Below are 20885 nucleotides of genomic sequence, written 5' to 3'. Positions count from 1 at the left end.
GCTGGCCAGCTATACAATTTCACACACAATTTTTTTATCTTCACACTGTAAGTGTATTTTAACCCATATCTTTTTATTAAATGTTTACTGGATTACGCTATGTTGGCTTTTTTCTTTCCTCACCTGGCTGTGATTATATGTGACTATATGTGACTGTTTGTGAGTGGCTGAGGATCGATATTTTGCCGGAAAAGGGATATCCTGTCATACAGATACCCTGGCTGGGTTATAGGCCATACACCAACAGAAGATCTCTAGTTGGGATCTTCATCTTCAGTAAGAGGCAGTCATTTAGAAGGTGGAGGATCTCTTTCCTATAACGTCACTTTTCTTAGGTTTGCTCTGGTTTGATGTCACAAACTCTCCTATAGGAGGACTGTACACCTTCAAGTTTTGGCTACCAGTATCTGATGTTTTTCTGGAAAATATTTGATTATTCATTTGATAATTTTTTGGGACTCATTGGACTACTGTGCAGATAGGATACCCTATCTGTGTTGTGTCATTAGAATCGTTATTATTATTATTATTTTGTCACATACTTATGTTTAATGATTATACTGGCTCATTTGGATACTTTCACATCCATTGCGCAGCTTGTTTTTTCTGATTGATAATAAATGGCTTCAGTCAAACACTAACCATAAGTGAAAGAAAAGTTTTTGTGTTATTATTCATATTCTCTGAAAAATGGCCAAGAAATCATAAATTCTGCCTGGATATGTAAACTTATGAGCACAAATGTATATGTGTGTGTGTGTATATATATAATATATATATATACACTGGGTATATAAAATCTTGTGCATACAAGCTGAAGGATACACAAGTGGTACAATCTGTTTCTAGTCATAAATAAACACAAAATAAACGTTTTTTTTCAGGTCCTGAACAAACAGCCTCTGTGGTTACTCAGACTCTGCTAACAACAGGAACAGCGGATATGCCATCTTCACTTCTCTTAGAGGTCCCAGCCTTGGCTGAATTCAACAAGACATGTGCCGAACTTAAAGACTGGCTCACCCTTCTTGACCGTGTGATAAAGGCGCAAATTGTAACAGTAGGCGATGTGGAAGAAATTAATGAAATGATTATCAAACAAAAGGTACGTTTTATTAATGCAATTTTGTTTCTTTTTTTATAGAACATAAAATCTAGATCTATATCACATTTGAATCATGATGTTCAAATAGTTCAAGTATCCTTACTTTTAGTGATAACTTGAGATGTTTGATCTGCTCTCTTGTCCCTATTGCTAAAGAGCACTATTTTATCACCTATAAAAATTTGGTACAAAAACTCTGTGTTATTATTTATAAAATATAAACTACCATAAAAAAAAAAAAATCACCACACTAATATCAATAAATGTATACCTACTAACAATGAACAAATGTGGACTCAAAGGTGCATATAAACAACAAAGCTTTTGAATTTGTAAATTGTGTAAATTTAGGAGCTTTGTTGTTTATACGCACATTTGTGACCACATAATACAGACAGTTCCCTCTGAGCTACCAAACATTGATTCAGTTTGCCAGATTTGCAAATTATTGTCCCATAACCCATTTTAGCCTTAAAGTTGGCATTTCAGCAAGTTTACATGTCTCCATGAGTACATTTCTGTCATAATATACAGTAACATTATAATTCTCCAGAAAATCTGTGCCTTTTATCAGCTTTGAGATTCTGTCAAGTGATTACTAGTCTGATGCAGACCATGGGAAGCATTTCCTCAGTCTCTTCTCTCCCAGAGATCAGACAGCAGCACTGTAACTTTGTAGCAGGTACAACAGGGCTGATCTGTGTCAAATATTTTTGAAATCAGGCAGAACTGCACAGACACTCTGACTTATATTCGAGATGCTGATCCTAAACAACTCCTAAGTAAAGGTGGCTCTGTCCTTTTGGAGGGAAACACAGATGAATATACTGTGGTGTCAGGAGGATTATTGCAATCTATGGGCATGGAAGTAATTGCCTGTAAATAATATGATGCTAGTTCCACGTTAAAAATTAGAATCTCCATTTTGGAACTGTTGGGGTTCCTAATGTGTATTTTGCATACAGTGTTGGAACATTCAAAGAAAACGCTGGACGACCGCACTCTGTTAACACCTTTATTGAAGACGGTTTTAAAAATTCTTCTGGTACAAAGACATCAGAGGCACAGGATCAATGACTAGCTGACATGTTTCACACCACTATGGGGTGCTTAGTCAGCAATGACTAAGCACTCCATAGTGTGTGTGTGTCTGAGGGGTCATATTAAGGGGGAGGGCTTCCGTATTGGAGTTGGTTATTTTATAGCCTGAGAAAGAGCTGTAACAGTCTAGCTCTACGTGTAGGTTTGGGAGCAAGACACAAGGTTATTTAAGTGTGAGCAGGGCATATTTTCCACAAATAAGGAAATCTTAAATTCCCTAATACGGACTGGGATGCTGTGAATATTTGGATTTTGTCTAATATGGACTGCTAGGGGTTTAATACACAAGGCATAGAGGAGAGGGAACAGCGGGCAGCCTTGTTGGGTACCGTTGGTGATAGGGAAGGTGGGGAGGAGGCAAACTGAGTCCTAACTAGGGTCGAGGGGGTGAGTATATGCGAGTGATGCCTTGGAGGAAGGGGCTCTTTATGCCGACCCGGTGAAGGGTAGCAAACAGGAAATGCCAGCAAAGCCGATCAAGAAGCAATGCCTCAGACCTGTTCCTGTTTGCTACCTCTATGAGGTCAATAACTCTCATGGTGTTGTCCCCAGTCTGGCGGAGGGGAATAAACCTCACTTGATCCTTGTGGATCAGTGACGGCATGAAGTTGTTTAACCTATTTGCAAGTAGTTTAGTGAAAAACTTCAAGTCTGTAGTTAGGAGCACAATTGACCTGTAATTAGAGCACAGTGTGTGGTCCTTTCCCGGTTTGGGGTTTAACGTGAGGAAAGAGGTCTGCATGTCCCTCGAGATAGGTGTGTCGGTCAGGAAGGAGTTAAACAAAGGGGTGACGTGGGGAGAAGAAGCTGCAAAAAGGTATGGAAGGCCATCAGGCACAGGGGCCTTGTTATTTGGGAGACATTTAATTGTGTATGCTACTTCTTCTTTAGAAATAGAGGAGTTAAGGCTGGTTAGGGTAGAGGGGGAGAGATTAGGGAGTTCGCAGTCCGCTAGGTAAGAATGGATGACCTGGGATAGATTAGGAGATGGAGGATTATGTGGTACACTCGGATCATTATATAAAGTTGAATAACAATTGTGAAAGAGTTGGGCGATTTTAGTGGGATGGAAATGAAGGGTGCCCTTCGTGCCTTTGATAGAGGCAGTTGAGGCAGCTGCCGCCTGCTCGTGTAATTGTCTTGCTAGAAGGGTGTACGGTTTTTTGGCCTTGTCATAATAGGTTTGACGCAGCCAAAGGAGGACTTTCTCTGTCTTCCCCAGGTCAATGTCCCGTAGCCCAGCCCTGATACTCACCAGAGCCCTAAGAGTACTCAGGGAGGGAAAGGATAACAAGTGTGTCTCCAATTGTCAGAGCTGATCTAGCAGCAGCTGGCGGGCCACATCAGCATTGCGTTTTAGGGCAGTGTAGAGCGAAATGCACTGGCCACAGAAGCACGTTTTATGGCCTTCCCAGAGGGATGCAGAGGAGACCCCGGGAGAGATATTTTCAGCAAAGTACAACTTCACAGTTTGTTCCAGATCCATTTTCGAGGAATCATGTTTAAGCTACAACTTGTTTAAGCGCCAGTGACAGGTTCTAAAGGATCCCGGGGAAAGTGCTAAGGAGAGTTTAATCGGAGCATGATCCGACCATGATATTGCTTGGATATCCGAGCCCTTACAGTATCTCAGGGTTGGGGCATTAACAAAAAGTAGTCTAGACGTGAGTGAGACTTATGGGGGTGGGAGTAGAATGTAAATTGCTTAGGGTATAAGGTGCACAAGGTGTCATGTATCCTAGTTAATTGGTGAAAGAGGGTAGATTTCCTATTGGTAGCTAAGGGGGGGGTCTGCCGGTTGGTCTCCCAGGGGCGAAAAATTGACAGAGGTGCTAACCATTCCAAATTTAGTTAAAAACTTGTCTTTACAGTATTTTTGGTTAGATCGGTTTGTAGGAATGCAATTATATCGATGTTTAAGCATGCAAACAACATTAACACATTTTCATGTTTTTAAAAGTTTAAAAAAACTTGAACTTTTTCAAAATGATTCTATATGCCGAGGAAAAACATTCATTTGTGCCAGTAAGGTGTACCATCTTGGAAAAAAATTGACTTTTTGATTAAACGTTATGGGGACGTTAATATAAATATGTGTGCTTTAGGCCTGGTTCACACCTATGCATTTTTTTGTGCGTTTTCCATTTTTAAGAATGGGTCACGTTCACACCTGTGCATTCTATGGAAAGGGCCAGGGACTTTTTTTCTGATTTCTGTTTCCATAGACTTCAATGGATCAAAAATGTGGATTGAAAAACACAAAATGCACCGGAATATGCAAACCGAGGTGTGAACCAGGCCTTGGATTTGTTATATTACATTTTACAAGCAGATTTGCTCCTTGTGCTTAGCAAGCTTGTTTTGTGATTTTAATACTCTAATGTAAATAGGAGCATGAATGTTTATCTCAAATTGCTAGCATTGGGTTATTATATACCATTATTCTTTGCTTGACTCCTGCCATAAAACTTTTTAAAATACCTCAAAGTCAAGTTTATGCACAACATTTACAAAGCATTGCCCACATTTGCAAAGTCAGCAAAGAGAGGGTTTTTTTCTATTCCTAGACCACAAAGAAAATGTAATGTTTAATGATGTATTAAATAACTATGCTTTCATAAAATTTTTAATTATTTTTTTCTATAGGATTATGTTTGCATCTAGCCACTTCATCAGTTGTTATTTGTCTATTTCTTATACAATTTTTTCTAAAAGATTTTTACTAAGATATAATGTAATGTTTTTTCCCATATTTAACATCACTTTTAGTCATGTGATTGAAATGTTGCTGGAAATAAATGGTCATTATGGCGAATCACGATCATTAAAGCTTAGTGAGTTAATCCTAATGACATGTATTAAATTGCACATTTCTCAAAATTACTAATTCTGGCAGGCAGTATTTTTTTTACCTCAATCCCACTGCCTCATTCATTGCACAAGCAAAGGCTGTAGCAGTTTCATAAGATGCAATTAAAATGACCTTTTCCTCCGTTAAGGTTTATATCTCAGGTAATTTGTAATACTGGAGGAGCCTTGAGAAACACATTGACAATAAGGTCACGTAAGGGTCTTTTACACATGATTTGCAGTAGAGTATACCAGTCTCACTGATTTGCCATGTTGTTAACAAAAATGTTCTATTTGAACCTCTCACCTTATTGTAAGTATGGTATTGTGGAGACTACTGATGCATGCCCCACTGCTAGTAATACAAACTGTCTTGTTCTCTTGCATGATGCATCCAACTGAAATTGTCACACATTTATGCTGCATAGTAATAATATGTCCTTAGGTATTTTGAAATGTAGTAGTTAGTACATTTTCTAATCATTTTTAAAACCAATACATTTACATGCATTATCTTACATTGGTATTCATTCATGGACAGTCCAGGAGCACAAACAGTTGTGATTGAGAGCTGTGATGTTTATAGGGGACTCACTAAAAAATTATTTTTCATAAGGATTAACCGAAATCCATAATTCTTCAAAACCTCTCCTACATCATGTTTGCTGTCCACTAGAACCTGTATCAACCTACTCAGAGCTGCACAGTGGCACAATTGTCCTATGGGGCTATTTCACTATTTTCCAGTGCAATGAATGGCTACTTATCTTGAATGACATCCAAACCAATGCACATGTGTTACAGAGCACCAAAATGCATGGTAATGCCAAAAATAGTTTATGCCTAGTTACTGTATGCTTGGATGTTTTAGTGTGTTGGCTGCCCAATAATGTAAGTGGACTGCCCTAATGCAATGCATGCTAACATGAAAAATCACTATGAACAGGTGTCTATTAAAAAAATATTACTTGTATTTTGAATGCAGCCATTGTAAGTACCCAATTTTGAATTAGTATCAATCTTTTGTAATGACTGCTTTGTCTCTGCCTAGTCACAGGCTAGCAACAGGGAGATGACCTACAGTAGCAATATTTATTGACTGTGGTGGAGAAAATTTAGGTCACCAACATGATTTTTTTCATGTGAAATTTAAAATGTCCCCCTTTTTGTATTTATCCATTCACCTCAAGTTCATTTTTGAAGTAAATCTTTACTTTAATAATTGTACATGCTTTCCATTCCATGCTTTTATTATTATATTACATATATTGACTTTAATATTATGCTCTGATATATACTATGGTACTACTGTCCACTGATCACCTTCAACCATACCTAGTCCAAAACAAAATACTTTTGCTGTCACTGGTGTTTTTAAATATACTTGCGCAGAGTTATTTTAACACATATCGAACTGCAGTCAGTTGTCTTTCCTGCTTAACAATTGGTATGGTGAGATGTAGGCCTCATTTGAAATTTCATTGTCTTCAGGGGTTATCATGCGATGAGCTAATATGGATATATATATATATATATATATATATATATATATATATATATATATATATATATATATATATATATATATATATATAACACAACAAACATGTTTTCAGGTGCTAATTATTTACATCAAATTGATTTCTTTCAAATATTCAATTGATTCCGGAAACACTAACAACACTTCTGTACAATCAGATTTGCTTTGAAGATATGTACCACATTTGTTGTACTATAAATTGGACAAATTATTATAATTATTATTATTATAAGCAACAAATGTAGCTTCAAACAACATAAAAAGTGGACAAAAAGCATAAAAGTTTTGTTCGATTCTGCCATTTTATTAGAGAGTTGTTGTTTTTTTTTAATATCCACTGCAACTGAAATATACTATAACTACAATATTCTGTTAGCACTGCATAAATAATTTCATTTGTGAAATGTACTTTTAAGATGAAAAATTTCAGGCAGTATAAGAGAACACTCAAATGTACTGAGAAATGCTTTACAGAGGCCATGGTGTGCTACTGCTTAAAGCGGAGTTCCACCCAAAAGGGGAACCTCCGCTTTTCTGCTGCCTCATGTGTGCCTAGCTAGTGTTTCTGTGTACTATAAGAGGTGCTTTTACTAGGGGAATTCATGGATCCATGTCCCTGCTTTACTTCCCTACTGACAGAACGGCAATCTGCCTTGTTTACATAGGAAGACTGCCTTTCCACCTGTGTAACAAACGATTGGCAGGTGCTAGCAGACCCTGAGATTGGCTCCCACTGTGTATAATCACAGCGGGAGCAAGGTACCAGTGGCGGGCTTGTGTGCCCCCTAACTGAAAGAACCAAATCACTTATATATATATGTGATCCGGGGCACAGCTGCCACCCGGTAGCACTAAAATTGCTATAGGTCAGACAGCAAGTTGGTAAACCCAATATGCTCTATAAGAAACCTGAAATATAATAATTTATAAAAATTATAATAAAAATAAGCCATGTAACATCCACTGTTTGGCAGTGTGTTTTAATAAACTGTGATACCTAATAAGCAACAACACATATTCATTTACACTTGGAAAATTAGAGTTGATTAATTTTTATTTCCATTTTAATACACATAGTTCATGCTGAGTTTGAGTACTGTAAATATGAATGTCACATAGCATTATTACTAATGATATTAATAATGTGATATTGATGCAGTTTGCTCTGTACTGATGTGTTTTATAACAAAACTTTTAATACTTAAAGTTTCAAAAGGACATATGCTTAAAAATATAAAACAGATAAAACCAGGAGCTTTATTGTATGATAATGTTTTTCAGTAATTAGAATTAATGTGTTTGCACATTTACAGCAAACACTCCCAAAGAGCATTATAATTAAGCAGCCTAGAGAAAAAGTAATGACTCTACTTATTGCTTTGAAAGTTATTAATCTTTACAAATGTAAAGAAATTCATTGAGGTTATTTTAGGTAACAAGATAGATATTTTACAACTTTAATCAGTGTCTATAAATTGCCTTCACATAACCCTTTTAATAAAAGGATGGGTTTCTTGGATGATATCATATCATATATACAGTACAGGTCTTAACTACAATGATTTTAAACATAGTACTGTAGATGCAAAGACTGCATCCACAGGTCTGTTACTATGTATGCAATGTATGTATTTGCCTAGAAGCTTCTTCTGCATATACATTATATACACATCACAAGTCCACTCATTTGTGCTAAATATTTGAATTAAAAAGCTGGCTATGATATTATCATTTACCCATTTGATGAAATGCTCTGGGAATAAATACTCTTAAGCCTCGTACACACGACCAAGGAACTCGACGGGCGAAACACATCGTTTTCCTCGTCGAGTTCCTTGTTAGGCTGTCGAGAAACTCGACAAGACAAGTTTCTCTATTCCCGTCAAGGAAAAAGAAGACATGCTCTCTTTTTGGCTCGACGGGATCCTCGACAGTTTCCTCGTCGAAAAATGTACACACAGCCGGTTTCCTCTGCAAAAAAAAAAATCCCAGCAAGTTTCTTGCTGGTTTTTGCCGAGAAACTCGGTCGTGTGTACGAGGCCTTACAGTGGGGCACCCCAGCCATGCAAGGGTACTGGAAAGGGTACAGTAATTTGTTTCCCTATAGCTCAGTTTTAAATATAATGACCTTTTTTTAAAAAGAGAAATAATTCATATGGTACATTTGGTTTAACTTGTCCAAACAGAAAGAGTTCTTTACATTAACAGCTGTGAAAACATGCAGGAGAGCATAGATATATATATATTTTTTTAATTAAAAAATATGAATGGCTATTGATATTTATAAAATATAACACTGACAAAGGTTGATCCAGGGCCATTCATTTATTTTTCGTGATCAAGATCAAGAGGAAAAACTGACCAATTATCACACTGTCTGACTGAGCCCCAGTCTTAAAGTGATTGTAAAGCTTATTTTAATTTTTTTATATATATGTATATACATATATAAATAACAAACATTGTATTCATACCTGCTCTGTGCAATGGTATTGCACTGAACAGCCCTGAATCGTTCTAAATGTAATGAGGTACAGCATCACCCATGGAAGCCTCCAAATGGCTAGATACTATACACAAGTATTAAACATTGTTTGGCTTTTTTGCCCAATTTGGTTCTCAGTATGGCTTTTCACTATAAGCTCTCACTACTAGTTTCTGCTCTTGTATTTAAGGAGCTATCTTCTGTGGGACCATGGAGGCTATCTATATGTCTTTTGGGAAACCTTAGGGGAACAACACTGAGGGTTCCACCAAGTCCAACTGTGACGCCCATAATTGTATAGCAGTGCCTTGGATCTCTAGCCTCTTCATTTCCAAGCATTCATTAATGTCTACTTCAGACCCTGGTGCTGGGAAACAACAAGGGAGTGTTTTGTTTTCATCAAGTTTGTTTTTTGAGCCTGTCTCTTACCTGTCTGATGTGCTTCTCATAATTTACTGTACATGTACTACTCTGCACTGGGGAAGCATGGTGTTATGTAGGAACGTACCTGGTAATCAGAGCCTAGTTGCTGGAGAAGGCCTCTCTTATAGCCCTGGCTCGTGAGCTGCTGGGATGGGAACAGCAAGCTCAGGAGCACAGTGAGGTAGGAGTGCCGGAGTGATGGCAGTAGTCGGCACTGGATGCTGATCCCTCTGGAGCGGCTGAACTGGAGACCGCTGGAACGGAAGAAGTGGGTCAGCGACCCGGAGCAGGTGATGCTGGTACAGTGGCAGCGGAATCTGGTGAAGTAAGCTGGATTAGGACACAGCAGGCAATGGCGGAGTCAGACAGGCCGGGTCACAACGGGTAATCAGGTGGCAGGTGCGGAGGGATGGAGCGTAGTCACAGGTTCAGGCAGAGAGGTCTGGCAATGGGTAATCAATCAGAGCAAGGTCAACAACACGCCAAGGGTCAACAGGTCGGAGAGATTCGGGTGGTCAGGAAAGCCATGTCAGTAACGGTAACAGATAACAGATTTCAGATGCAGGTTTTCAGACACAAGCTGCAGATCAGACAGCATTGTGTTGGTGCAGCTGGTGGCCTATTAAAGGGGAATTGGGGCCAAAACCCGTATTAGCGTGCACGTGCGCGCTCCCACCATTGGCGCATGCACGAGCGCATTAGACAGACAGGTGCTGCTGGTTTGTGTGGTGGTATGCGTGCACATGCACGCACGCCGGGATCGAGAGGCAGGTCCCTGACATATGGTATGTGATAGTACATATTGGCCATACTTCTCCTTTAAAGTGAGGGAACAGATGTTGCTCATCGCTAACAGCCACTGTCTCAGGATGACGTATCCTTATGTTGCTGATTACAGGAGATGGTATACCTCTTCTTTGGGAGGGTGGTTATGCTGCTACCATGCAGAGGCTAAAGTGTATATCAATTTTTATCTGTATATTTTAAAAGACAACAGTGTTTTGTATTGGCCACCACTAACCACAAGTGGTTAAAGCCCACCATTCTGTGGAGAAATTTAGCATATGGGGGCCTCATTTTCCTAGGGCCCAAATGTGTCTTAGACTGGCATTGTGTTCAGTCAGACAGCATGGTAAGTTTACTGGAGTTCTGAGAGATTTTGTAGAAAACCTGGCCAAATATATTGTATATAAATTATGCATTTTCTTCACCTTACAAAAGCTGGAGCAATGGATTATTTACTTGACACATTAACCACTTAACCACCAGCCGCCGTCATATAACGGCGGCAAGGTGGTTGCTTAACTGGGGGTCGCCGTTATTTAACGGCGCCCACCAGAAGCAGTAATGCGCGCCGCCTCGGGCGCGCACACTGAAAATTCTGTGCGCGCCGGGTCTATGAGACCCGGCGCTACACAGATCTCGGTAATTGACCGACAACCGCGGTCTTTTACCATGTAATCGCGCCGTCCAATGACGGCGCGATCACAGGTAAACAAACCAGCGTCATTTGATGACGCCGGTTCCTCCCTCCTCTCGCTGTACCGATCGGTACAGTGTGAGAGGAGAGCGCGGATGGCAGCAGCAGTGTGGGATGGATCTGTGACTATTGCAGTCACAGATCCATCCATCCCTGCTCAGCCATCCCTGCATTAACCCCTGCAATACTCTGCCTTCCCTGTGCAATACTCTGCAATGCTCTGCCTTCCCTGCGCAATTACTCTGCAATACCCCCTGCGCGATACTCTGCAAAAACCCCGCGCGATACTCTGCAAAAAACCCGCGCGATACTCTGCAAAACCCCCGCGCGATACTCTGCAAAACCCCCGCGCGATACTCTGCAAAACCCCCGCGCGATACTCTGCAGTACCCCTTGCGCAATACTCTGCAGTACCCCTTGCGCAATACTCTGCAATACCCCCCACACAATACTCTGCAATACCCCCCACACAATACTCTGCAATACCCCCGCACCAATACTTTGCAATACCCCGGCCAATACTTTGCAATACCCCCGCACCAATACTCTGCAATACCCCCCACACAATACTCTGCAATACCCCCGCACCAATGCTTTGCAATACCCCCGCACCAATACTCTGCAATACCCCGGCCAATACTCTGCAATACCCCAACACCAATACTCTGCAATACCCCAACACCAATACTTTGCAATACCCCGGCCAATACTCTGCAATACCCCCCACACAATACTCTGCAATACCCCCCGCACAATACTCTGCAATACCCCCGCACCATACTCTGCAATACCCCCGCACCAATACTTTGCAATACCCCCCGCACAAAACTCTGCAATACCTCCCGCACCATACTCTGCAATACCCCCGCACCATACTCTGCAATACCCCCCACACAATACACTGCAATACCCCCGCACCATACTCTGCAATACCCTCCGCACCATACTCTGCAATACCCTCCACACAATACTCTGCAATACCCCCCACACAATACTCTGCAATACCCCCCACACAATACTCTGCAATACCCCCCACACAATACTCTGCAATACCCCCGCACCAATACTTTGCAATACCCCGGCCAATACTTTGCAATACCCCGGCCAATACTTTGCAATACCCCCGCACCAATACTCTGCAATACCCCCCACACAATACTCTGCAATACCCCCGCACCAATGCTTTGCAATACCCCCGCACCAATACTCTGCAATACCCCGGCCAATACTCTGCAATACCCCCGCACCAATACTCTGCAATACCCCAACACCAATACTTTGCAATACCCCGGCCAATACTCTGCAATACCCAGAAAATACTCTGGGGAAAAAAATGTGTTTTAACCACTTGCCGCCCACGTCATATGAGGTCCTTGACTTTGTGCAGGGATATCTAAATGATGCCTGCAGCTACAGGCATCATTCAGATATAATTTTTTTCAGCCAGCGATTCTCTACACCATAAGAACGATCATGGCGGCTGTTCCGCCTCTTGATCGTTCTTACGGGAGGCAAAAGTGGACGTCCCCACTCCCTTCGCCCTCCGGTGCTTCTTCTGACTCACCGCTGCGATCGAAGCCAGGATCGTTTTTTTTTTTTTTTTTTTTTTCAGGCTTCCCAGCCTAGAGGTGAGATGTGGGGTCTTATTGACCCCACATCTCACTGTAAAGAGGACCTGTCATGCTATATTCCTATTACAAGGGATGTTTCCATTCCTTGTAATTGGAATAAAAGTGATCAAAACATTAATTTTTGGGGAAAAACGTGTCAAACTAAAATAAATAAAGTAAAATGAACAATAAAAATAAAAAATAAATATTTAAAGCGCCCCTGTTCCCGCGTGCTCGTATACAGAAGCGAATGTGCACGTAAGTCCCGCCCACATATGAAAACGGTGTTCAAACCACACATGTGGGGTATCGCTGCGAACGTTAGAGCGAGAGCAATCATTTTGGCCCCAGACCTCTTCTCCAACTAAAAAGATGTAACCAGTAAAAACATTTAAAACGTCGCCTATGGGTTTTTTTAAGTAGCGAAGTTTGGCGCCATTCCACAAGCGTGTGCAATTTTGAAGGATGACATGTTGGGTATCTATTTACTCGGCGTAACTTCATCTTTCATATTATGCAAAAACATTGGGCTAACTTTAATGTTTTTTTTTTAAAAAAGCACAAAACTGTTTTATTTCCCAAAAAAATGCGTTCGAAAAATTGCTGTGCAAATACCATGCGCGATAAAAAGTTGCAACGACCGCCATTGTATTCTCTAGGGTCTTTGCTAAAAAAGCATATATAATGTTTTGGGGTTCTATGTAATTTTCTAGCAAATAAATGATGATTTTTACATGTAGGAGAGAAATGTCAGAACTGGTCTGGGTGCTCCAGAACGCCTGATGGTGCTCCCTGCATGTTGGGCCTCTGTATGTGGCCACGCTGTGTAAAAGTCTCACACATGTGGTATCGCCATACTCGGGAGGAATAGCAGAATGTGTTTTGGGGTGTATTTTGTGGTATGAATATGCTGTGTGCGAGAAATAACCTGCTAATATGAAACTTTTGTGGAAAAAAAATAAAAATAAAAAAAACCTTGATTTTGCAAAGAATTGTGGGAAAAAATTACAACTTCAAAAAACTCACCATGCCTCTTTCTAAATACTTTGGAATGTCTTCTTTCCAAAAAGGGGTCATTTAGGGGGTATTTTTACTTTTCTGGCATGTTAGGGTCTCAAGAAATGAGAAAGGCCGTCAGTACTTCAGATGTGATCAAATTGATAAATTTTCAGTAATTGGTACCATAGCTTGTAGACCCTATAACTTTCACCCAGACTAAATAATAACCCAATTTTTTTTTTTTTAACCAAAGATATGTAGCAGTATACATTTTAGGCCAAATTTATGAAGAAAAATTCATTTTTTGCAAAAGTTTATAATACAAAAGAAAAAAAATTCATTTTTTTACAAAATTTTCGTTCTTTTTTCATTATTAGCGGAAAAAATAAAAACCGCAGAGGTGATCAAATACCACCAAAAGAAAGCTCTATTTGTGGGAAAAAAAGGACAAAAATTTCATTTGGTTACAGTGTTGTATGACTGAGTTATTGTCATTCAAAATGTGAGAGCACCAAAAGCTGAAAATTGGTCTGGTTATTAAGGGTGTTTAAGTGCCCAGTTGTCAAGTGGTTAAAGAGGACCTTTCATACTACTAAATGTTGGTAATGAATCATTAAACTATCTGTCATTTGTTATGTATCAGTGGCAATTTATAACATATTACCAACTCATTATTAGAAGCAATTAAATTTTACTTAAACAATTAAATTCTTACATCCATCTATCTACATCCTTCAACAGACATACAATGGCATAGGGCATTTTCTCCTGAATAACCTACGATCACATTTTGGATAAAAAGGAGTTGATTCCTTAAAGACAAATAAGATTGTGCACTTTGCATAGGGCTTTTCACTTTATAAGGGGATTTTCCCTTAGCTTAAGAATGCAGATACAGCACTGCTGACTTCTATTATCCAACCACATGCGAGCAAAAATAAAAATGTTTATTATTTTATTTGCAACAGGTGAAATGCCATTGCTCTTTAACAAACAGTAAAAACTGACTTTGCATGAAACCTTAAAGAGGAACTACAGTCTGCTCACATAATTTGTAATAAAAACATCTTTGCCATTCTGAAGTTTCCCTCCGACCACTTTGCATATTATGTTGTATATACTGTGATTCTGTACTTGCCAAATATGCTGCAGAAATCTCCCTCCCACTAAGTCTTGCTGCAGCCATTTTAACTGTGGGCAGTTGAAGCTTCTGCCTGTTCACTTCCTGGATTTACACAGACACACAGAGGCACACAGACACACACACAGCCCCCTCCCGCTCTGAAGCTCTCCTTGGCTTTCCTATAACCTATCCCCCCTCGACTCTCCAGCGACTCTCCAGCCCCCCCTTGGTGACAAACTGTCACAAGAGTGAGAGACAGAGCTGTGCATGATGTCATAGGCAATAATTAGGAAGTGGGCTGTATAAGGTATTTACTGGCAGAAAAAAAATGTTTTACTATCCAAAGTTAAAACAACAAGGGCAGAAGATTTAATAGATGGAAATATGAAAAAATTACTAAAGGTCCACTTTATGCAGGTAGACTGTAAAGCCACCTAAATAGTCACATAAAGTGACCTGAATTTTAAAATGCTAACCACAACATACAAGGCCAATCACAACATCGCCCCCAGCTACATCACCAACCTCATCTGCAGATATCGCCCAAATCGTCCCCTCTGCTCCTCCCAGGACCTCCTGCTCTCTAGCTCCCTTGTTACCTCCTCCCATGCTTGCCTTCAGGTCTTCTCCAGAGCCTCTCCCATCCTCTGGAACTACCTGACCTGGTATGTCTAATCATCCCCTACCCTGTCCACCTTTAGGAGATCCATGAAAAATCATTTATTCAGGGAAGCCTGGGGGGTGTGGCCAGCACGGCATGTGAGCAGACATGTGTTCACAGAGCTCCTGCGGTGATCCTAAATAGATCCGGTTTTCGGCACCTCTAAACACCCGGATTTTCGCTGCCTTAGATGGGGAACACTCCTTCAACACTCGGCCGACATCTGAACGCTGCTGGAGGGCATGATGACCCGTGGACAGAAACAAGATGGCTCGAGCCTGGACTCCCAAAATGGCGCCGCTCCACCATCAACTCAGAAGGCACGCAGTGGAGACAAAACGAAGGAGGGGATGAGTAAACACCTGAAATACCCCAAAGAGCTTCCCGGGGACCCTCCCAAAGATATGAGGTACTATGCCCAGAAACTGGCAGGGAAACCGAGCACAGTGAACATACAGCCCCTGGATGATTGTGCTGCGCCTAGTGATACTGAAATGGAGGAGGGGGAGAGTGTGCAGGGAGCTGGGGCCATGATGGATTAGGCTGAGGGCAGCTCTAACTCAGTGGAGGTGACGGATGATACTGAAGTGGAGGGGGAGAGCAGCCTACGCTTGCTGCCATACTGAGAGCAGTGAATAAATGTACAGCGTCTGTGAATGGCTTGCAGGTCAGATTTGGGAGCCTGGAGGAGGAGGTGTGCCTGATCAGACAGGACATTCAGAAAATGAGGGAGAGAACCACCTTGCGGAAAGCAGGATCAGTGACATAGAAGACAAGCTTCCCACGCAGTACAGAAGAGCTGAGCGCGGTTCACTGAGATAAAAAAACGCCTGCAGAAGTTGCAGGCGCCATATGCAATGTTGTACCCAGCGAGACTCAGAGTCATCCTGAGAGGCCAGGCCCACTTTTTTGAACATCCTGCTGAAGCCTCGGACTGGCTGGATGCTAATGAAGGGGCACTTCGTCAAGCCCAGAGACCCCCCTGCAGTTGATGATTGACACACCTGCTGAATACCATTTGGGCTGCCTTGCTGTTCCCTCGGCTGAGGAAACTGCCGGAAACATACAATAATTTTTTTCATGCAATGCGAGTTGCCTCAACCCCCCTGATGGCATCGGTTACTGTGTTATCATGGAACGTTCGGGGGCTGCAAGACCCGCTGAAGCACACTATGGTGTCATCCCTGATGAGGAAACGTTTGCAGGCTATCTGTGCCCTACATGTTTGGGTGGGCGTGGCGTATCATTCCACTCACACTTTGCATTCCAGGGGGGGGGGTGTGATGATACATAGTTCTCTGGATTATGAGGAGCTGAGTACTGACATTGATGCTAATGGGAGATATGTTTTTTTTTAATGCAAGCTGTTTGCTTTTAAATGTATCCTTGCTTTTGTGTATGTACCCCCCCCCCCCCCGTACAGTAACCAGGTAATGAGGACTTTGGTGGATTTCCAGGTGCGGTTCCCGGAGGTGGCATTGTTTGCCTTCAGGGACTTCAACTGCTACACGGACCCTCTGTTGGATAAACATCCACCGGGAGGTAGGGGGAGGGGGGTGTGCCGCACTGCCCTAAGGAAGGTTATAGAGGAGGTGGGGTGGAAGGACCCATGGAGAGCTAGAAACCCGGGGGAGAAACAATTCTCCTGTTTTTCCAAGAGTTATTCCTCCTTATCTAGGATAGATCTATGCCTATGTTCATATGCAGCTGAGCTGTATATCTCGGATGTGGTGTATGCTCCGAGAAGCGTTTCGGATCACTCTCCACTGATTGTGGCCCTGGAGGTTCGCCCCCCTTCCGCGGTGGCCAAGGCCCTGTGGAAGATCAACGCATTCTGGCTGAGCCCTTTCCCTTCCCATTAACATATAGAGGCCTGTATAGTGGAGTTTTGGCGCATTCATGCTGCCCAGGGAAGCCTAGCCCACACCCACCTAACAACTGTCCACGAGCCACCCCCAAAAAATCATTCTCTGCAGCTATTACCTTTTGTACCACCCCCCCCCCTCCTTTAGAATGTAATCTCTATAAGCAGGGCCCTCCTATACCTTGTATTGTACTGTAATTGTGATCTCCCCCCTCTACATTGTAAAGCACAGTGTTAACTGTTGGCTCTATATAAATCATGTATAATAATAATAATAATAATAATAATAATAATAATAGTGTATAAGATTCTATTAATTCTTTCCTATTTTTCTTCAATATCAGACATAATGTATATGTTCTCATATCACTGTAAATTCAGGGTCAAATAATATTGCCTGTTGCATTTTCTATAGCTTCACATTCTTGTTTCAATAAAAGCTGCCCATTTTGTCCAAAGATAAGCGATTCCTTGAAAAATACAATTACACTGCTTTGCGTCTTTTTGCAGCTGATTCAGTGTCTAAATGGCTACAAGATGAATAATTTATTTATGGATAAAAATAGTTTAGATAATAGTTAGGTTATCCTACTTTTCAGTTCTGAAACTATAACAACAGGACATCAATTGTAAATTGCTATGAAATTTAGCAACAGCTAAAATTTCCCTGTTGCTAGACAACAATGTTCTACTAAGTATTGTTACTATGGCTATAGCTGAAATGAGTTCAGTCATTGCAATAAAGATGTGACAATAGAGCTTTGTAACCGTGGGCTAATTTAACCATTTTAACTTTTTAATAGTGCCTTTGTCATCTTTCAATTCTGTTTTATTAGAGTTTTCAAGCATGCCTCTTTTTGCTAAACCTTTGATGAAGAATGTGGAAAATATAGTGCTGAAAACACATAAGTTTAACCCTCCCTGCTTGTCCTGTGAATTGACATATAAACCAACTATGTAGAAAATATCTATACGCTATGACCTATTTTATTTCCTTATTGATGCAAATGTTCTTAACCACTTAAGGCCCGGACCATTTGACTGATCGAAGACCAGGCCACTTTTTGCGATTCGGCACTGCATCGCTTTAACTGACAATTGCGCGGTCGTGCGACGTGGCTCCCAAACAAATTTGACGTCCTTTTTTTCCCATAAATAGAGTTTCTTTTGGTGGTATTTGATCACCTCTGCGGTTTTTATTTGTTGTGCTATAAACAAAAATAGAGCGGCAATTTTGAAAAAAAATCAATATTTTGTACTTTTTGTTATAATAAATATCACCATTTCTTTTTTTAAAAAAGCTAAAAGCTCAGTTTAGGCCAATATGTATTCTTCGACATATTTTTGGTAAAAAAAAAAACGCAATAAGCGTACATATTGATTGATTTGCGCAAAAGTTAAAGCGTCTACAAAATAGTTTATGCCATTTTTAATATTATTATTTTTTACTAGTAATAGCGGTGATCTGCGATTTTGTGGTAATTAAGTAGTAGTCAAGGCTTTTGGTATTTAAAGGAGTTGTAAAGGAAAAAAATGTTTTCCCCTTAATGCAATCTATGCATTAAGGTGAAAAAACATCTGATGACCCGTAGAAAGTCCCGTGCTCGGTCCAGAGATCCTCTTCGCCGCTCAGCCTGGCCGCTGATTGGCTAGAGCGGATGGATTGAGAGCAGCGTAGCCATTGGCTGGCGCTGCTGTCAATCACATCCAGTGATGCGGCGCGCCGCGGGGCGGGGCAGAGTGATACAGTGAGCGGCTATGGCCACTCGCTGTATCATGGGAGAGTGCCCGCAAGGACTCATCACCATGCGAGCTCTCTCGCATGCATGTGGTGAGTTATTGCGGGGAGGACCAGAGACAGCCGCCGAGGGACCCCAGAAGACGTGGATCGGGGTCACTCTGTGCAAAACTAACTGCACAGTGGAGGTAAGTTTAACATGTTTGTTATTTTAAAGATTTTTTTTTTCCTTTAGTAACCCTTTAAAGCGGGGGTTTACCCTAAAAAAAATTCTAACATTACATTCAGCTCACTACCCACATTGACAGTATGCAGATCTTTTTTTTTTTTTGCCGTACATACCGTTTTTTTTCGTTATTTTCCCCCGGCTTCCGGGTAGTGAATCCCGCAGGAGTGGGCGTTCCTATGCACAGGCTAAGTGATTTACGTATGACAAAAGCTTCCCCTCGGCGCATAAGGCCGCGGCACGAGTTGCCAAAAGAAGCCGGACTGCGAGTCGGCTCTATACGGCGCTATACGGCGCCTGCGCACCGACTTTCGGCTTCTTTCGGCAACTCGTGACGTGGCCGTATGCGCCGAGGGGAACCTTTTGTCATATGTCAATCACTTAGCCTGTGCATAGGAACGCCCACTCTCGCGGGATTCGCTACCCGGAAACGGGGGGAAAATAACGAAAAAAACGGTATGTACGGCAAAAAAAAAAAAAAAAAGATCTGCATACTGTCAATGTGGTTAGTGAGCTGAATGTAATGTTAGAATTTTTTTTTAGGGTGAACCCCGCTTTAAGTAATGTAAAAATACAATAGCCAATTTTGAGTAGTCTCTGCCTTTTTGGATCAGTTCCCTCAACAGTAATGCGTAGAAACCGAAATATGGAAATACTGTATGGAAATCATTGGGGTTGATTTACTTAACCACTTACGGACCGCTCACTGCATATATACTGCGGCAGGGTGGCCCTAGTGCCCATACGTTGTTTCGTGCACGGGTCACTGTGGGTGATTGCATGCACCCGCTGCACAGCAGGAGAGCTGGTGAGCATGTCCGATGGCGGTGATGTCCGCCGGCCTCCAGCGATCGCTCCTCAGAGAGGCAGAACGGGATCTGCCAATGTAAACAAAGCAGATCCCCGTCCTGACAGGAGAGTTCAGTGAGCTTGTCTGTTCCTAGTGATCAGCTATCTCTCTGTACTCCCAATCAGTCCACTCCCCTAACAGTTAGAAACAGCTCCTTGGACACATTTAGCCCCTTAAAGCGGTTGTAAAGGAATTTTTTTTTTCATAATAAGCATCCTTTACCTGCAGACATTCCTCTTTTCACTTCCTCATTGTTCGTTTTTGCTCAGAAGTTGCTCTATTTCTTCTCTGTTCTGTTCACTTCCTGCTTGTCTGATTTTACTGACCACCGTGAAGGGAGGCTTTACTGCGGTGGTCAGTGACGTGCTCGCCCCCTCCTGGGAACTACATTTGTGTGGCAGGACGCTCTCTACGAGTTAGAGACTTCAATGAGGTGTGAATTACTGGGTGTGCTGCAATTCATACTGGGAATTGTAGTTCTTACATGAACGAGCGATGCAAACCAGGAAGTAAATGAGAGAACAGAAACTAGAATGCCGGAGGTGATATAGATGAAGGAATTTAATAGGTATTTACTCATTTTTTAACAGAATCATTACACTATTCTGTCTGTCTACCTTGCAGACATTCATTTTAGGCAAAACATTTTTTTCCTTTACAACTCCTTTAATCTCCCCCTTGTGTAAACCCCTTCCCTGCCAGTGTCATTTATACAGTGATCAGTAGATATTTTTGCTCTGATCACTGTAATAATGTCACTGGTCCCAAAAAAGTGTCAAAAATGTCCGATCTGTCTGCCGCAATGTCGCAGTCCTGCTAAAAATCGCTTA

At 41.4% G+C, this 20885-nt stretch overlaps 1 protein-coding gene across 1 annotated transcript in view; it reads left to right on the top strand.

Annotated features, from left to right (window-relative positions):
• Window positions 1–20885, top strand: part of DMD (dystrophin) — a 2981380-nt gene that overhangs the window by 1965375 nt on the left and 995120 nt on the right. The window contains exon 51 of the mRNA XM_040336499.1: window positions 885–1105. Coding sequence (XP_040192433.1) covers window positions 885–1105 — 221 coding nt within the window. The remainder of the gene's footprint in view (window positions 1–884; window positions 1106–20885) is intronic.

Source organism: Rana temporaria, chromosome 2 (assembly GCF_905171775.1).
Source record: "Rana temporaria chromosome 2, aRanTem1.1, whole genome shotgun sequence".
In the NCBI taxonomy this organism is placed as follows: Eukaryota; Metazoa; Chordata; class Amphibia; order Anura; family Ranidae; genus Rana; species Rana temporaria.
This window is presented reverse-complemented; position numbering and strand designations above follow the sequence as displayed.